The sequence below is a fragment of the Pleurodeles waltl genome, chromosome 10 (assembly GCF_031143425.1).
Source record: "Pleurodeles waltl isolate 20211129_DDA chromosome 10, aPleWal1.hap1.20221129, whole genome shotgun sequence".
Lineage (NCBI taxonomy): Eukaryota > Metazoa > Chordata > Amphibia > Caudata > Salamandridae > Pleurodeles > Pleurodeles waltl.
The window spans coordinates 891,400,547-891,420,553 of record NC_090449.1 but is presented as its reverse complement, the minus strand read 5'-3'; the positions used below and the strand labels follow the sequence as shown (position 1 = coordinate 891,420,553).

Below are 20,007 nucleotides of genomic sequence, written 5' to 3'. Positions count from 1 at the left end.
CATCATAGTGGGTCATATAGCATACAGGCATGCCCACAGTGGTTCACTATAAGTCTCTGGGGTTACCAGTTTCCAGCTGCAGCGAGCCATACATTTCTGGTGTTTCATTGCAGGTTACTATGTCACGTATCCAGCCTTTAAGCAGAGGTGCGGGCCCCTTATGCCATGGTACTGCAACTCTTGATTTAGCCAGCAGCAATGCCAGCAAAGTAGATCCTCAAGCTGATATTGGCGCATGTTGAATACAGCCCAACAAAGTAATAAACAGCAAAGTAATTAATAAATTCATGGTCAATCATTTTAGAAAAACCAAAACAGCTCTTACTTGCACCCAGTAATCCTGGGCAGGACCTAGCCAAATACACGGAATCTATGTGTGAGGCCCAGTCTGACTGAAGGATCCACCTTATTATTAATCCCGGAATGTACTATATAAAATTCAGAAATTTAAAGTTAATCATTTTGTTCTTGTACTTCACAGACACTGATTTCAATTGTGAGCAGTACAGCCACCATTTTTCATCCAATGCACTTCTTGTCTGCCCCCCCATACCTCCCTGCTGGTCACAGTCACATTAGGACTTGAGCTGTTGTCTATCTATATAACTTGGACTGCTTTCTCTATAAGATGTGATAGGGGTACATAATCTGGCAGCTGACTGGGATAAGTGGAGAAGCAAACCTGCACTGTGCCTCAAAAGAAAGTATGTGAAAATGTCCACTTAGTGCGAGCTCTTCCCATTTTATGTTGGTCCAAAGTGGAGAACTGGTTGCATTAGTCTGACCCTGCTTAAGGAGTCAATTATACTTTTCTATTTAGTCAGCATTAGGAGGTGACCATGTCTCAGTGGAAATGCCAGCGACTAAGGACATGGCACTCCAGCCTTTTTGCCCAGCTCTCCCCAGGCGCATGGTAGCGATATCTGACATCTCCTCATGTGACCTAAACAGGCTGGATAACAGGATCATCTGGTTACATTCTGCAAGCTGTGCTGTCTTTTGAGTGAGAGAGCAACATCTTCTTAATAACGTTTTTTGTTGTTTGTGTCGCTTTTGTGGTAGACTAGTATGTTATGTTGGTCACACGTTCATGATGGAAGGTGCTCACAAATTTGTGATGATTATTAATGTTCTAACTGAATGTAGTTAGGAGAAATTGTGAATTGTTGGGAGGGTCTATTCATTAAAGGCCTGTCAGCACCTTCCCCTCATCATCACTGATCTCATCTTCTTGTTTGCGCCCTCCTGATCAAAATCAACATTTCACTGAACTCCATTAGCTGCAGGAAACCACAAAATTGACCAGGTCATTCTCAGCTGGGAGAAGCTCCAACTAAGTTTGCTCACCATTCACAGGCAACCTCTTGGTTATTGCCAGCAACCCTTCAATGACCGCTAGACCACCTGGAGCCTGCTTGGCTACTATTCTCTTGGTTGGTCCCTTAGTATGAGGCCCATTGAAGTGGCCATTTTGGAGTGGGCTAAATGGGGAGCAGCCTTTAACTATTTGTGTTCTCTGACACACAAGCTTCAAGGGATGTGGAATTCCTATCGCCTGATGCCCAGGGAATATTGTTTGGGGCCAAGGACAACAGGTTTTAATGTTTATTTTGTCCTTGGGACAAGTAGGCCAAACCCCCTGCAGAACATACCCTTTGGCTGCCAGTTTGCAAAGAAGGGAACTGTCTGCAGTTGAGGTACTATGTGTGTCCATATGTTAACGCTGTTCAAACTTGTATTTATAGTTCATTGATGAAAAGACTTCATTATTAGAGTGAACACTGTAAACAAATGTTTTAAGGTTACACTGCAATACTGACAGTGGTCCTAGTTAAAAAAAAAAAAAAATCAAAAAAAAAAAAGTATACAAACATGTTTGAAAAATGTAATATGAGGCTAAGTATAATGCTCCCAGAATGCTCTCTGATTAGATGCAAATATTTGCAGAAGCTTGTAAGCAAGAATGATGATTCTTTGCTTTCAAAATAAAATGTTCAAAAAAAATGCAAGTGGGCAAAAAAAATTTTCACTACTATAAAATTTTAGGTGCTATTTCTCTGAAGCGTCATTTAGTGAAATGTCTTGATGCATGTTATTATTTCCCAAACATATTCCTAATAGAATATCAGCGTAAATCAGTGTAACCATTTTCAACACGATTATGGGAAGCATTAAAATAAACAAGCACTGGCAAAGCCAACCGATCCAACATTTTTTTGGTGAGTCTTTTGGTTTTGTCAATGCATGTCTTGTTTTCAAATGGCTTTTATAACACTTTACCTGGAGTTGCCAGGCCCTCACCATTGTAACAAACACTATCAGCACCTGCCCTGAGTGAGTCGGGGGTGGCTCCATGTTCTCTGCAGGGGGCCCCCTCCAGTTTCGTTGTGCCACTGATTGCCATAATAGTTCCAGGCACTGAGCAAAACTACTTTGTGTGCCAATACGCTCCTTGTGGAAGAGAAGAATGTGATCACTCACAGTAAAGCCGGCCAACAGTTATAGAGAGAAATAGAAGTTTAATAAAAACAAAATGTCTTTGTTAACGCCAGACTTAATTAGGGACCCAATTCTTAAAGAAAGTCACAAAAGTGCACCCATGGTATATGTCTTTGAATTAGTGGCTTTCATGAATTCACAAGAGCTTACATAAGTAGAACCGGAAATCGTACTACTAGAAAATATAATGGTATAGGTCTTTGAATTAGTGGCTTTCATGAATTCACAAGAGCTTACAGAAGTAGAACCGGAAATCGTACTACTAGAAAATATATGTGAACTGTATTTATTTTAGCACAAGCAAATAGGCATGCGTAGATTTGCTCACGTGAAAATCTACTGAGCGCTTACAATGTAATTTTCCTTCCAACCTCTTTTTTATTACCATTCCTGGAAGAACATCTACTTCTGCCATTGTCAGGAGTACATTTCTAACAGTTCACATTATGGGGAAAAGATTAGAGAAGATCTGGTGAAAACCCTTAAAACACGCAAAGTTAATAGGTTTGCAGACTCAAAGACATTCCAACACTGGAACTATTGCTTACTGCTTCCTACAGCCCCAGTATGTAGATCTGCGGAAAGGTGGCAAAAGAAGGAAATTGCTATAGTAGGAATTGAAATGACACATTTTCAAGCTCTACTATAGAAGTAGCCCTGGCATAATCAGAGAGGCTATTATCAGAGCTCTTACATAATGAGATTGCTGCCATAATTTGACACTGCACTATATGGCACCAAAGGGACAAGTAGATTGTTTTACAGGACAAGTAGATTTAAGAAGCAACCTGTCCCATGGACAAGTAGATATTTTAATAAATTCCACACCCCTGAATGTTCATAATACGAAACCCAGGTGTCCGCATGTCTTTATCCCTTGAGGTCTGCTGGTTAGACCAGTTTTAGGTGTCTTTGCACACCGTCAGGAGGCCATAAAGTTATGTTATGTTATGTTATAGAGGTTTATATAGCGCCCAACTGCCAGCGGCCTCGTAGCGCTTATACAGCCATAACGATGACATACTGCTTAAAATTATTCGAAGGATTTAAGTTTTAAATAGCCAGGTCTTCAGTTCCTTTCTGGACGACATCTCTTGAGGGTTAGCTCTCATCTTGAGAGGAAGGTTATTCCAAAGCAGAGCGCCTTGATATGCTACCGATCTTCCTCCCCACCTGGCTTTCCTCATGGTTGGAATTATAGCCAGGTTAGCTGAGGAGGATCTAAGTGAGCCCTGTGCCTAGGTAGGATGCACTATCCATTCTCCCTCAACATCTCTTAATGAATTTAGAACCAGGGAATACATTTACAGTTTATTTAAATCTTTTATTGCTAGACATTCAGCATTGATTCTAGTCTTAATGGAATGCTGCTGACAGGCAGAGTTTCACATATCAAACTGGGGCTGTTAGGAAGGCCTAAGATTCTATTCATAATCATTTTAATGAAGCAGGTTGTGTATAGGTTCCTATGTAGTAGGATACACCTGAGGTTCTGCACTTTAAGACAAACATTTTACCTGGCTTGAATCAAAATCGAGATATGCAGTTTGGACTGCCCATCATCCCAAAAAGAACAGCCATGAGAGCAAAGCTTTATAAGTCAAAATAATAATAATAATAGTAATAATGATAATAATAAGATTCTGCATAAAGGGCAGGCTGCTAAACATGAAGAAATTCAGGCACAATTATTTCAATTAGTACTATTCTATAAGCAAGAGATGCAAGGAGTTTGATGTATTTTAGCTCAATATTTATATGAAAATATTTAAAACTTCAAAAATCCAGCAAAAAGGTATATACGCCATGCAGTATCTCATTCACATAGTGGGTAGACATCTGATTGCTTCAAAATTGTTTTTATCCTGGGTGTTTCCAAAATAGAGCTGCTATGTTTAGGGCTTGTGGTAGATATAAAACAATGAAATCACAAACAATGAAATAACAAATTCAACGGGTGTACTAAGGGCCCATTTACCTGTAATTTCTATTCCCTACACAATAGCTCATGCCTCAACTGTCTGCACGAAGGGCTGGGGGTGATGGGGGGAGGGATGGTTTGAGGAGGGAGAAGTGGCATCCTAGCCTTATCTAGCTGTTACCCGATAACAGGGATAAAAACAATATTTACAGGCACAGAATCAGGGGCAGATTCACGAGTTCGACGAAAAAGTGGCCTAGATTATTTCCCTTATGCATATTAAAATGAAGTAAAAAACATTTAAAGGAAAATATGGGAATTGTCAACATATTAAAATAGTTCATCAGTACTTACACAAAAACATACATCAGAATTTCAAAAGATGGTCAGCCAATCATTTTCTTCAGAAAGCAACACTAACTAGTTATGTCAGCCTACTCTGAATTTCTCACAGACTAGATTGGAACCTGCTAGGGGATGAAAACAAAGAGCCCTAGGAAAGGCAGAGAAGGCAGTTAACAGTGATGGCACATTCACATGCTTTAAGCACCACTGACCATTGAGTCGATCAGTGTTGATACGGATGGATAGTGCCACGTCCTGACAACAGGGGGTGCAACCAGAGAAGCAGCCCTCAGAAGAGGACCTGGATGCTGAGCTGTTGCTTTCCCCCACATCGGGTCCCAACGAGCTGGAGGACTCCCCCAGAAGTGCATCTTAATGACTATGTCAAGCCCAGGTGGAGGACACATTTCCTTTGAGACATTCTTGTGGCCTGTCTCGTAGTCACCGGTAACAATCCACCTATGTCCCATTACGTACATGCTAACTGGTCAGAGCTATGAATTGAAATACAGATGCGCAGGTACTCACTCTGCAAGGTACCTGCTTGCTTCTGAGAGTTGTAGGTACTCTCCCAGTAAAAGTAGTGTACCACTGCTGAGAAGTGCAGGTACTGTCCTTTTCAAGTTAAAGAAGAGATGGTACTCTGTAAATACCCATTCAAAGCAATGGAGCTGGCGAATTTGCAGGTCCTGTTCAAGAGTGTACATTTTCACAGGATAAATGAGGAAACATTTTATTTCGGCTTTGCTAACACTAAAAATATGTGCATAATAAATGGATTTAAAAAACTGCAAATAGATTATGTTTATTCGTGCAGCCTGAAACTTTCACAGTCAAAGAAAAGTTCTGTATTCAATGCATTTGCACACATACCTTTCTTTGGTGAGCTCACTCGCATGCGTTTCCGTGACTGTCTCGCTCTCTCTCCCTGTTCCGTCACCCAAGCTTTGTTCTTTTGGCTTACTCCCGGCATCATCTTCGCTCTGTGCAAGTTTTTGCAAAGGTAAATAGGAAAAAAGGGACAAAAATCCTGTCATGCTGCTGTCAATTCACTATAGTTGAACAATATTTTTCAAGATTGCTCACGTTACACACGATTTGCAGCGATAAGCAGATGCACGTATTAGAAACTATTATTATCAAGGAAATGTAACTAAATAAACAATGTTTATCTTGGTTTCTATGTGCAAAGCAATCTTGGGCATACAAAGCATTCGCCAAGTTTGCAAGGTGCAGAAGAGAGCATTAGGACTGACTCTGAGATGGCACCATGGCAACATGGACATGTGAATTTACCTGCAGATAAAGCTAGGCATGAAAACCACGCCCCCCTTGGCGCTGGAGCCAATAACATGCAGGCTAAACCCTAGTCCACCAGAGACATTCTTAAGGCAGTAGCATATGGGATGCAGAGAAGCATTTCAATGGATCGCCCAAGCCCAGGACCTGCTGGCATTGTTTTACCTGCGTCTGTGTGCAGGCCTCTAGCAGCTCGAGGCAGACTTCTCTTCCTGCTGCAGGGACGTGCTCCAGCGCTTCCAACTCGTGCAAGAGCGTTGCCTCTCGCTCCGTAACCAGGCTTTCGTTGACAACAGACGCGCTCTTCAAAAAACACAGATAAACAAGTCTCACCTTTCATGTGTCTGCTTGGCATTGAAGCATAAATTAGGTCATTAAAACGCTGAACTTTCCACTGCGCAGTGCGCACGCACCGCGGTAAAAGCTCGGGCGATGCGTACGTTTTAGTCAGCTATATTTTCAGGTTATTAAAAGAGACTAATGCAGTCAGATTGTCCAGTAAGTTATAGCACGCGCAAATGACAGGCACCTTTACAAACACTTGGCCTTCGCGCGCTGTTACCGTTTATATGGGCGCAGAGTCGCAGTCCTTTCTTAAGCTGCAGTCTTGAATGGGTGGCGCCACGAACTCTGGCGGGTTTGACTCCTATTAAGATACTTTTATTATGTACTAGAGGGAACCCTTGCTCACTATGACCTCTAAAACTCAAAATAATGAGAGCTGTTACTGAGCTGCGCCTAGGATTAGAAGTGCCTTTTAAGTGGCGAGCTGCAGGTGGTTTTGTACAAAACATGAAGTGCCGAGGAAGCTCTTGAAAGGGTCCCAGCGGCCAAGTCTATCTGTGAAGGGACAGGCTGAGGGCGTTCCTATGGGGAAGATGCCTCTGAACTCTGTACCGATCCTAGGGGTAACAACCACTCAGCCAGCTGTCTCTTCTAGACCGCTACCAAAATATTGCATGGAGGTGTGGGATACTATTTGTAATTTGAGGCCGGATTTAGCATGTGTCACGGACACAAAACATTAACAGTTTCACCATCCAGATGTACACTAAAGAGTGACCGTACTGGAAGGAAAGCCGGAGAAGTGGCCATTACTTACAGGGATCAGTTTGGGTGTGTAAACAACGTAAACTGACCAACAGACATTTTGTCAGGAGGATTCAGATAAATGGTGGATTTTCTAAAGAGCTGTTTAAAACTTCACGAGTTGGAGGGGCATGGCTTTGCAAGCCAACATGGCGGCCGCATTTTAGCGGGCTTCCCCGGATTGCCTGAATCCGGCACCATCCTACCTGACTCTGACAGCCCAGAAGGGACCGGGGCCGTCGAGACAGTATCCAGTCAGGGCCGGTGCTGGGGAACCGAGTCGACGCGCCTGCAGCAGGCCCACCTGACTAAGATGGTGGGCACCGCATGAGGGCCCTAGTTCTTGGGGCCCTACGAGCGCTGGATTGGGGGACCCTCCGCATAGCAGACATTGAGGGGAGGCCCAGCTGGGGCTGGAGAAGAGACCTGGGTCGCCGCCCTTAGGCGGTTTGACGGGCCTGCTTGATCCCAAGATGGCGGGTGCCGCGTGGGGAGCACGGGCATTGTAGGCCCCACAAACAGCAGGAAAGAACGGGGGAGGAAACCCCCCCACCCAGCACAGAGGTGCCGGTGGGTAGCCTAACCGGGGCTGGGACGGCGACGCAGTTAGCCGCGCCTGAGCGGTACAACGCATCTGCAGCGGGCCTGCCTGCTCCCGGGAGGGTGGGCACCGTGTGAGGGGCCATGGCGCTGTAAGCCCTGCGATCGCTGGAGCGGCAGGGGAGGCTGGACGGGGCCTGCGGGCCCAGTGACCGACAGAGGAGGCCTGATCCTGAGAGGAAGCGCAGCGCCGCCTGGCCTCACTGGGCAGGTGCCGCGTAACGCGTTCCTGGGCCGGCGGGGCCTGAAGAGGCGGAGTGGGGGATCCCCGGCCCTGGAGGCGGCAGTGACCAGTTGAGGGCCGGACCAGCAAGAGGGATGCCCCAAGAAGAGGGGGCGTGTTGCCTGCTCATGCCCCCCCTCTCCCAGAAAGCGGAGGGTGGCCGAGGATGGACCTGACGGATCCCATGTCAAACAAGATTACTTTAGAAGCCATCCCAGAGCCATTTGATGATCATCCAACTATCTTAGAAGTAATTTTCACATCATCCGACATCATCAGGCTCCTAAAGTCATCAGCACAGTTTAGAAAAGTGTGCTGGATGATTTGAGGATGCCTTGAAAATGACTGTCCGATTACTTGGCAAGCTAGGTTTGTTCTTGATGATTTCAGGAAATTAGTATCTGATGATTTCACAAAATGGGATTATTACTGGTGATTTGAAATGAGTATCTGATTACTGCACAAGATGGGATGGATCTTGAGGCTACTTTAAAAAGACTATCAGATTACTTCTAAAGTACTAACAAATGGAAATGCTTCCTGATGATTTAAGGATGTGTTACTAATTACCTCAGGGCCATGACTATCATTTTGGTTTCACTTTTGTTAGAAAGTTGTAACCTGTGGCATGGTTTCAAAATTATTTGCAGATTATTGCAAATTGAAAACCATTTAGATGGTATATACGTTTTACACTTTATGCAAATAAGCATCAAATATGCTTCAGAAATCGATGTGTAAGGTTAATAGATTATTTGGTTTATATGCACACTTTAAATGAAACCTGTGATTTCAAATTTGGCTGCAAATTGGGTTAGCACAAGATTTTAAGTGAGGATGTAGCTCTTTTAGCACACAGCTTTCTCGTAGCTCAACAAAAATTGTGCCAGCCATTTCCCAAGTGTTTACCAAGTTGTTTGTTCTAAGGTAGTTCAGTAGGCTGATTGCCTGCTGCAGTGAACTGAATAAATGCAGGCTTCTGGTTTGAATCTCAGCATGATGATGACTCATTCTCCCCTGTACAAGATAGCTACAATGAGAACCATTGAACAATGATGTCTTTTATAAGTGTCACTGAAAAAGTCTATGGAGTACTAAATTATGTTGCAGGGATGAATATATAATGTAATGGCAAAAGATGCGAAACTGCTCGGCGCGTTCTGCAACTGTCATTGTTTTGACATAGCCCACACTGAAACAGAAAGGATCCAAGCACTACAGAAAATATAAAGATTTTACAGCTACAATTGTAAATATTAAGTAGTACACATTCTACATGTCATAATCATAAGAAGAAATCACTTAAATACGTGCTGTAGAGCTACCTTAATGACCCCTCTGACAATAAAAGTAAAAAAACCTGCTCATGGGGTTGCAAATTTCTGCGCGACAAATACTGGCCATTTGTTAATGTTTTAAAGATTCTGCAAAGCCCCGAACATGATAAAGAAATAAAACTTTATATAAAAGAGTCTGTATTCGTTTTTATACTGCTTTTTCTGCCTTTGTTTACTTTGATTAATTCCTCTTCAGTGTACCCCACTCTATTCCTAACTCCCCTAATCTAATCCACCCAGTCTACTCCACTCTACTACACTCTTCCACCAGTCTCTCACTCCACTCTCGACTCCAGTAGATCCAACTCTACTCATCCCAATCTACCACACTCCATTCCACCCTACCCAATCCACTGCACACCACTTAGTTCACTCTACCACATACTACCCAAATCTACTCCACTTCATCCAATCTAATCTAATCTAATCTAATCAAATCCACACACTCCAATTTACTCTACCCCACACCAAACTACCCTATTCCAATCTACCCCATTCAGTCCGCCCACTCCACCTCACTCCACTCTTCCTGAATCTAACCCATTCCACTCCATTATACCCGACTCCAATCTACTCTACTCCACCCAAATCTAAAGCAAGTCAACTAACTTCGCTCTTATCTAATACTTTAATCTACACCACTTACCCCTTTCCAATCTACCCCACTGCACGCCACTAACATTTAGTCATGCTGAACAACAGCCACACTAGTGTATTTAAAGACTACAGCACATTGCCAAAATCAATAGCTCTTTCATAGGGGAGGCCTATTGGCCTTGCCAATGCTTTTTTTTTTCTAGGAAGTAACACTTTGCAATCAGCAAAAAAAAAAAACATTGTTTACAAAGGTGCTTTAAAAAAGACTAGATCATACATGCCAACAGGCCCAATTCAGATGAGAGATTCTCACTCTTTCCTGTTAAAATGTTGGTATGTAGGAGGGGCATAATCATGAGATATGCTATGCCACAAGTCAGCTCAGGTGATACCACTTCTGACAGGGATGGGAGAAATGGCAGCAGGGCTAATAAAGGACTACCTGCTTTCCTACTGCAAGAAAGTCAGAGGTGTGATCATGAGCAACATTTACTTGCATTGTTCATAATAACCCCAGCCACAGGTAGCCAAGCCTAGACACTTTAAATAGTCTTCTAGGCCCAGATGAAAAGAGAACCAGGAAATACGGTGGAAATGGCTGAGCTTTAAATACTGTTATGTTCAACCCTTATTGGCATATTAACGTAGCCTGGTAATGTCGAGACCAGTCAGCAGATGTTTCTGCTGCTAATGCTGAGATCTGTCCCTGACAGCAAAATAACTGCCAGAGATATCTTCGAGAATGATAAGGATATGCAAATTATGACATGAATAGTTGCCGACATTACAGCTGCATCCCTCGGTAATACCTGAGACATTTTCCTAATTATGTGTAGAGTAGAAACTGTGTGTAGAATAGAAACTGGCGGCTTTGTACTTCAATGCCATAGACACAACACAGCCCCTGTACTCACACTCCTTGCACACCACAAGTCCTGAATTCTTATCCATCAGCACACAGCACAGATCCTGGACTCCCTATCCCTCATCAGACAATGCAGGTCGTTGACTGCCCCAGTTCCTTCCCAACCCCCATCCCTCATACTCCAGAGCAGACCACACCTGCCCTGGACTTCAACATCTTTTCCTTGATACACTGCTGCTGGACTCCCACCCCTGGCACAGGATTCCCACCCTGACTTACAGGTCCTGGACCCGAACTCTGCAGTTCAGGGCATGGACTCACCCCAACAATCATGAACTAGACTCCAACCCTAATACTCATCACAGGCAATTAGCATAGACCCAACACAGAGCACAGGCTGTGAACTCCTGCCCTACTGCATGCGTGGAGGCTTTGGACTCCAATCCCTACATGGAGGCCCTAAACGACTACCCCATTATTCAACCACAGGCCTTGGACTTACACCAAGCACGTAACACAGGCCCCGGATTCGAACTCAAGCACACAACAAAGGCCCTGAACATGCACTGTCTGGCATATAAAACAGTCCCTAGACTACTACTGCTGTACATATACAGGCCCTGGACTCTCACATCAGACACAAAACTCTGCCCTGAGCTCTTTCCCAGCACACCCACTGGTACACAACACATGTCCTGGCCTCCAATCTCCTGATCCTGACAGACGATCACAGCCCTTGAAATATGGGTGTTGGACTCCCACCTCTGAGGTACAACACAGGCCCGGTCATATCTTGGCACACAAAACAGGTTTCGGTTTTCCATCCCTCAGCAAACACGAGCCCTTGTTTCCCATCCAAGGAAACAACAGGGCCAGAATGAGTTACTTGCATGTAGTCACCTGATCTCTAACCCTTATCCTTATTACCTCCCTAGAAGCTTTCAAATACATTCTCCTGACATCAGTAACCCACCTCCTTGCTGCTTAACTCCCTTGCAGCAGTTCACCTGCTCACGGTTTTCATCCTCTATAACAAGACCCTTATAGCTTCCCTCACCCTAAACTGTTCACTTACTGAACCACTCTCCATAAACTGCTCAACCAACTAACACTTTGCCACAAATGGAGCTTCCTGTGTCTCAGTCACTTGCCTACAAGCAGCCATTTGCTTATAGCTTCTCTTGCACTCAAACGCTCACCTAAGGATACTCTGTCATTCATAGTATCCATAATGTTCCAGTGTACACCCTTAGCCACAAACCCACTACTTCTTCTACAGTTAATTTGTCACCTATCCCCGTCACAGGTCTTCTTATCTGCATATTCTCTCATGCCTAAAGCTACTTATTTACAGCTTCAGTGCCCTTAATTGTCCAGCCACTTGCAGCACATTTTATCTTGTAAGTCATCAATCACAGCTTTCCTTCCTCAAGCTGATTTGCTTGTAAACAGTCAGCCACTCATAGCCTCCCCCATCCACTCACTTAAAGACAATCACTCACAACTTCCTCTGCCCTCAGTCACTATCCTTCTTATGTTGAACAACCCACTCCGCACTTTTCCTTCAACTGTTCAATTATGGATGCTTAACCATTTTCTCCTAAATTCAATCATCTTCTATATTTGACCCAGAGCGACTCAGGAGCTCACAGCCTCCCCTACTCTCAGCAATCACCTGCAAACACTTTGCCACTCACATGTTCCATCAGGCGATCATCTGCAGACACTCAGCCCCCTTGCCCTCAACTGGTCACCTCTTGCCATTTATTATTGCTTGGCACAGCATGTTATTATGGCTCCTCATAAACAAAACACCCACCTCCTATTAGACCTTCATCCATTCATGCCATTTATCATCTTTTAATTGTTCCACCATTTGTGTTTCCCTCCATTGACCTTGCCCTCAACACTATACTTGACCAGGGATGTAGAATAGGCAACTGGCAAATATTGGTGACTTCTCCTCGTAGGACATAGATGAGAGGTTCAACATGGTTCTGCAAAACTGAGAAGGGGGCAGTGGTGGTGGTATGCCTCGAAGACCTGGGATTGAGGAGATTAAATGGCTTCCATCATGGACGATCTCTAGAAAAAGGTTTGGAACCACAGTGTACAAGTTCAGATCTATCCTAAGGTTTTTTTTTTTTTTTTTTTTTTTTTATCATCATCAAGTAGTAATCCTCACTCATACTGAAGTTATTACAGTGTCATCTCAGATTATTTGAGGCTCATTCTGAAGTTGTCATATAATCATCCTAAAGAAATCCGCAGGCTTCTTCAGGCTGTCGTAGAATCATCTTGAAGTAATCAGCACTTATCCTGAATTTGAGATGGTCATTCCGAAATATTCTGCGCTCATCTCAAAGTTTTGATAATATCAACAAGGAGCAGTCTTCACTCATCATGAAGATGTCAAAGTAATCTAAGAGTAATCCACACTCATTCTCAGATTGTCCTGGAATCATTTTGTTGTGATCTGCACTATTCCTCAAATTGTCCTGGAGTAATTTTGTAGTAATCCACACTCATCCTCACATTGTCCTGGAATCATTTTGTAGTAATCTGCACTAATCCTCAAATTCTCCTGGAATCATCTTGTAGTAATCCACAGTCATCCTGAAATTGTCCTGGAATCATCTTGTAGTAATCTGCACTAATCCTCAAATTGTCAGCTGGTACTCCTGGAATAGTAAGAAGTCATCACACACTTTCAAATTAAATCATTAGGAACTTATTCTAGAGTAGTTTTTGTGATGACTCTGTAGTCATCTCATTTAAATATTTCGCCCTATACACATACTTCAGGATGGTTTTGGATGACTTCCCCAGATAGTTACAGGAATAGCTCACCTGAAGTCATCAGATGATCTTCCTTTTTGATTTGGGATGGCACCCTGGTGGAGGTCATTGAGGCGAATAATGAGACCAGGGCCGTAGAGATCCGACGTCTGCCCACCTTTTGCTCCCTAACGCCACCCTCCCACCACCAAGTGGAGACGGTACAAAGTGTGGTGATCTCCCCCTTCCCCAAATTGCGAGTTGTGCTGAGGCTGCAAGTAGCTGAGATCAAAGTTGTCGTCCCCCCCAGGAGGTGAGGGGGGGGTCGTACGAGCAGTAATGGGCCGCAGCAAACAGCAGCATCCTGCACAGGCCCAGGCAACAATGGACTAATATACGCTTCCTGCCCCGCAGGGGGGGGGTAGAGGCTGGAGCGGCCAGCTCACCCCTCGCATTGATAGCTCCCCGAGCTTGAAATGGTCCTCAAGGCGATCCAGAACACGCATGTGACTGTGGAACATAAGGTAGATTAGCTGCGAATACACCTCTTGCTGATCCGCCAGGACCTACGAGATGTGACTGGGAGAGTGAATGAGGCAGAGAAGCGTATTTCAACGGCAGAAGACGACCTGGTCCTCCTTAAATGCCAGGTTTGGACCCTCACAACGTCAGTGGCGGACCTACAGAAAAGGGTGGAGGACGCAAAGAACCGCGCTCGGCGCAACAACCTGCGGCTGGTGGGCCTGCCAGAGGCCTTAGAAGCATCTGACTTGGCAGTAGCACTTGAGGAGTGGTTCTGCACCTGAATGCCGATGGGAAAGCTGTCCACCAATTTTATACGTTATAGAGCGTGCACATCGTTCGTTGGCACCTCTGCTTCTGGTCGGCGCACCCCCCCAACCCGTGATACTACAGCCTTAATTTTAAGGGACAGAGACGCAATCCTGTGGGAGGCTAGGACCCAGGTAGACTTATGACACCAAAACATAAAGGTCATGATTTTCCCAGACTACTCCAGGGCGGTACAACAGAAGCACAGATCTTTTGAAGAGGTTAAAAAGAACTTTGTATGTAGAACCTCCGCTATATGTTACTTTTCTCCGCCAGCCTCAAAGTGATGTTTCAATCCACTACCTATTTCTTCTATACCCCGGAGCAGGCCTGGGATTGGGTGGCGGAAAAGCGAGAACTGAGACCAGCGACAGGGGGAGGAGAAGCGGGGCTGGAGACAAAAACCGCAGACGGGGCTCCCCTCTCGGCGCAGGTTTGCAGGAAGCCCTCTAGGTCACGGCGGGCCCGGTCGGTGGCCAGGGATCGGGGAGGGAGCATCCAGGATCACTTGGCTCCCGACCTGCAGGAGGGTCAGATTCTGGACGCTGACTTGACAGCCACTCCAGCATTGTTTGCATCGACGGGGACAATCCTAACCTCCAAGGAGTGAACTGGAGGATGCAGGGAGATTCTGTATATGGAACTGAAGGGGCAGTGCCTGGTGGCTGCCTGGACATACAGTCCAGGAGCAGCGGTGGCCCAGATAACTGCACCAACAAAATCATATTTTTAGTCGAGGTCAGGTAGCACATCCGCAAGTAGGGCACCGCCAGACGACACGGACCCCCACATTTGACTGGACTGTTTACTGCTTGTTAGCAATGTGTTTGGGTAGGGTGACAGATGCTTCAAGGGGAAAAGTGTGGGGTGGAGAGTGTTGGAGGGGAGGTTGGGTTGTTGCTATGAGTTGTTTCTACTCTAGTTGCACTAACGTTTTCCTTTTTAGGTTTTTTACATTTTGCAGTGAGTACTGTGTGCAATCATATGCGCTCCATGGATGCATTGAGGGGTCAGCGGGCGGGGCAAAACAGATTGGTAGCCGGGCACTGGGCGCACCAAGCTCTACCTAACAGAACAGCAATATGTTCAAACTCTTGTCCTGGAATGCCAACGGCCTGTTAGACCATATTAAGAGGTCCACAGTGCTGCGCTACATTAAATTGCATTGACCGGACCTGGTCCTTATGCAGGAGACCCACATAGGTGGGACCCAATGTACGTTCAATGTACTGGGTTTGCTACGGGCTCCAGAGTGGTGGCGCCCCTGCTCCACAGGTCACTGACCCTGCTGATGACCCAGGTGCACACTGACCCTCGGGGGAGATACGTAGGACTGGAGGGACGCCTGGCTGGGAGACAGATTAACTTTTTGTGCTGTGCACCTCCGCGACTCCTGGGCTGCATGCTTACCGATCTGCGTAGCTTGCATTTCTCCCTCCCGCAGGGCACCATGTTTGTTGGTGGGGACTTTAATGTGGTACCAGACCCGCTTCGGGACACCACAGCCGACCCCCGTCTTGGAAGACGGGCCGGCTTGTCAAGTCTTGTGACGTTGACAGACTAACTAGGCCTGTGCAATGCCTGGCAGGCGTGGCACCCGCAGACAACGACATGGCTGTCCTCATTCGCTCCTTCTATTCGCCTTGGCCACTGAGCTGCAGGCACTCCAATTAAATTAAATAAAGTGTTATGGCAAGGGTGCCACAGGCCCAATTCAAACACAGAAAATTGGACACCCAGCCCTTAACAAGGTAGTGATAGCTTTAATCTGGCAGTGATAACAGCTTAATTGGGATACAATGGGCTCCTAATGCCCTGGTGCCCCAGTGACACTGCACTATTTATAGAACTAGCTTTGGGAGATTTTGCACATACAGGTCTGGCTCTGGTGTGTGCAGGCTCAGAATCATAGAACCTATTATTTGTGGGCCTGATAAATCTGAGCTTGGAGACACCAGCGTCCTCAGAGGGGCTAGGAGTGATTTTGTCCCCACAAATACCACTTTGGACCACTCATAATGAGGACCTACAATTATGAATCTTATTTTGAGTGCCCAGAACAGGCTTCCTGGGAATGCTACTTCTCTGGACCATTCCAAGCTGCTCAGTGCCTGCAAGCCATGAATTACTGGGCTTACCAATGCCAGACCTGGTAGTTCTGGGCCTGGAGACACCAGATCCAGACCACTCCGTGGTGCACTGAGTGCTGGCCCTTTCCCATACTCCACATGCTAAATGGAGTGAGCTGTAAATGCTTGCCCCAGCTCTTCAGTCACCTGCTTTTAGCTTCCACAAGCCTCAACCAACCTCCCCCCCCCAACCATTTACCGCTTGCACCAAATAGTTAGTAAATGGATTGGGTTTGGGGTAGGGCATTCCTTCTGTAAAGGGGGAAATACGTTGCTCTAGACCTGGTGTTTCTGTCTCTTTTCGTTATTACCTATTCTGGGAGAAAGTGTGCCATACGTACTTTTAGGTGTGGGACGCTGGCAGGAATTTACGATGCCCCACAGTATCTCTGCACCTAAATGTGGGGATCTTGTGAAAAGGCCCGAGTAGCTTATAACTAATTTGTAACATGACCACTGCACGCACTGTGGGGCATCACTATCTAGTGTTGCAACAAATATGATGTACATTTCATAAATAAGACAAAGTTTTGCTAAGAATGTGTACATGTCAGAAAGACCTATAGGAAGGACTAGTATTTTAGGGCTGCTCCAAACGTATTGTCTCATGCTCTCCGACTCCTGCATTACCCAATTTATCCTCAGTAATACCGGCTGCCATCTACTCATGCATATGACTTTTCCTCAATTCTCTGATCAGTCACACATCTATAAATCAGTTCCTGCTATCCATCCGCCTTAAGCCTGGCTCTCTTTTTCTGCAATTCAAGCTTTACTATCTTCTCTCCTCTCTGCCCCAATTCTTATAAGATGTTTCTGTGACTGTCAACCATCTTTTCATGTTCTGGTCAGCCCACCTCTACTAATCAACTCATGCTCTCCTTTTTCCTCTCAGCTCACTTCTGTCATTAGCAGTAGCAGTCCTTGAGCCTCCCTTTCTCCTCTCTGTCTCTTCATCAGCTTCTGTTAATCTTTCTTTTCTCAACCAATTAATAATAATTAATAATTAAAAAACATTTATGCATTAACTTCTTTCTTCTTGGGAGATTTGGCTGTGTGTGTTATTTTCTGCCTCACTCTGCCATAATAGGCTTAGATACATCCTTTATCCAGTATCCCAACTCATCTCCTACTCTCAGCAACCTCATGCCACTCTATCATTAACAGCTCAGTCCTTCCTTCGTTTCTCCTGTCAGCTTTTTCCCATAGAAGTCCACAGTTCCTGCTCTACCAGAATCTCACACTCACCCCGACCCTCCTTGGTTTTACTTGTGCATCCCCACCCTCAACACTTTTTTGTCCTCGGGGTGCATTAGTGGTCTCTTTTTTCTGCCTGGTCACTCCATCTTTGGAAGCATTTATTACACAGAGGACATGAAATACAGACTAATTATTATGGATTGGATTCTTTCCTTTCGTCTGCCCCATGAGAAACAGTAAACATACTAGACCATCTTGCTGCAAGAGCAGGTCTACTCTGCAAGTGAGAGCAAGGGGTGGTCAGAGGCTGAGCACAAACATGATCAGCTTATCAAATCAACCTTGTCCAGTCTGTAGCGATCCGAAATACAAGTTACTTACTTTCAGCAACGCAGTAACCCTATCTGGTGGATGCTCTAACTGCAGATTTCTAAATATTCCCAGGCATTAGACTGCCCCTTGGGGACAAAAAACCCTACTAGATAGCAGGAGTTTGTTGACTGGAGTACTGGGGTTGGTGGGGGACTGGGTCTGTGCTCCCCTGGGCCCTATTAGTCTGTCTGTCCCACATGGGGAGGGTAGATGGAGGTGTTGACCCCCAATCTACCCCCTCGGGGAAGGGAGAAAGCCCACTAGACACCAGGGATTTGTAGATTACATTATTCATTTGGGGGTGCGACAGCCCCTTGGGCATAGGCGTGTGCTCCCCCCACAGGCCCCATTAGTCTTTCTGACCCAATGGGGAGTGCTCATCCTGAATCTGCCCCACCAGGGGGCAGAAAGGCTACTAGACATCAGGGATTTATTGACTCCAGTATTTTATTTGCAGAGGGAGACAGCACTGCACACCACTCTACTCCCAACCACCACATTGCATTTGCCTATGCTCCCCTCTGCCATTGGCCTTGCTGGGGGGGATCCTGTTAACCCTATTTGACCCATTCCTGGTGCGGGCACTATGCCCAGTTGCACAAGTGCTGTAGAGTTTTTATCGGACCAGTGGGGGAAACTCTGAGTCATAGGAATTTAGGTAGATCCCTGCAGATTCTGGAATTATGTCACAGAATTACATAAATCATGTGCAATTTTTTGCAAGTCTGAGGTCTGCAGGGCATTGAGAGTAAGAAACAGTTACGGGACGCACACCAGGCACACCACCCAGGACTCCCCCTGATGTCAAGTTTTCTGAAATTATAGTATTCTCTCGGAGGATGCTGAGCCCAAATACCTCAGCTATCCCCCCCTGCCAGAACTTTTTCTGACAGGAAATGTTGGTGTCTCCACATTGCATTTTGGGGCCTTTCCTGACGCGGGCGCTAGGCCTACTCACTAAACTGAGGTACTATTTTCATTGGGAGTCATGGCGGAATGCTGTGTGGTAGAACATTTGTGGCTCCGTGCATATTCCAGAACTTTTCCTCTGTGAGGAAAATGTGTGCTTTTAGTCAAAGTTTGAAGTTAGCAGGGAATTGTCAGGTCCACCAGCCTGGACGACTCCAGGTGTCTAGTTTGCACAAATGAGCAAGTTTGGAAGGGCTCCCTGGGTGCCAGGTGAGCTAGCACCCAAAATCCACAGCTAGCCAAGTTGCACAAAAAACGGACTACAGTTTTTGAGTGGAAAAAGATGACATATCCATATTGTGTTGTGGAAACTTTCCTGTTGCGGGGGTGCTAGGCCCACCCACACAAGTGAGGTACCATTTTTATAGAGATACTTGGGGAAGCACAGAGGGGTATGAAATGTGTGGATCGCCACAGATTTCAGAACTTTACCTCACAGAAATGCGAGTAAAATGTGTGTTTTTAGGCAGATTGAGGCTTGCAAGTGCTTCGGGGAAAAAAAAAAAAAAATACCTTGTTAGAACCACAGAAGTCACACCACCCTGGACAGACCACACCTACATCCCGGACCCACCCCACCCCCCCCAGTGTCTACTTTTCAGAAATGTATGGGTATGGTGGGTTTCCTGGGTGACAGCTGACCTATGGCCCGAAACCCGCACTTACCCACATTGTAAAATTAAGCATGGATCTTGCTGAGTAAAATATAATCACTCCACGTTCACTTTTGAAGTGTATTGAGTTGCAGGTGCTATGCTCAGCCACATAAGTGGGGTACCATTTATATAGGGAGACTTGTGGGAACACAAAAAAGTAGAACATGTTAATACCTATCAGATTTCTTTGCATTAGTGCCTTCCAAATGTGAGCCAGTATGTAAGAAAAAAGTAATTTTACAAAATGCCCTCTGAGGCACATACTAGTATGGGCACCAACAAATTCAGAGACGTACA

General features: G+C 45.4%; 1 protein-coding gene across 9 annotated transcripts in view; it reads right to left on the bottom strand.

Annotated features, from left to right (window-relative positions):
* The window catches only part of AKAP9 (A-kinase anchoring protein 9), a 969,300-nt gene that overhangs the window by 603,081 nt on the left and 346,212 nt on the right, over positions 1-20,007 (bottom strand). For all 9 annotated transcript variants that reach the window (XM_069211620.1, XM_069211621.1, XM_069211624.1 and 6 more), the window contains 2 exons: positions 6,230-6,367; positions 5,639-5,748 (listed from right to left, as the gene is read on the bottom strand). In XM_069211620.1, the coding sequence (XP_069067721.1) occupies positions 5,639-5,748; positions 6,230-6,367 (248 nt within the window). The remainder of the gene's footprint in view (positions 1-5,638; positions 5,749-6,229; positions 6,368-20,007) is intronic.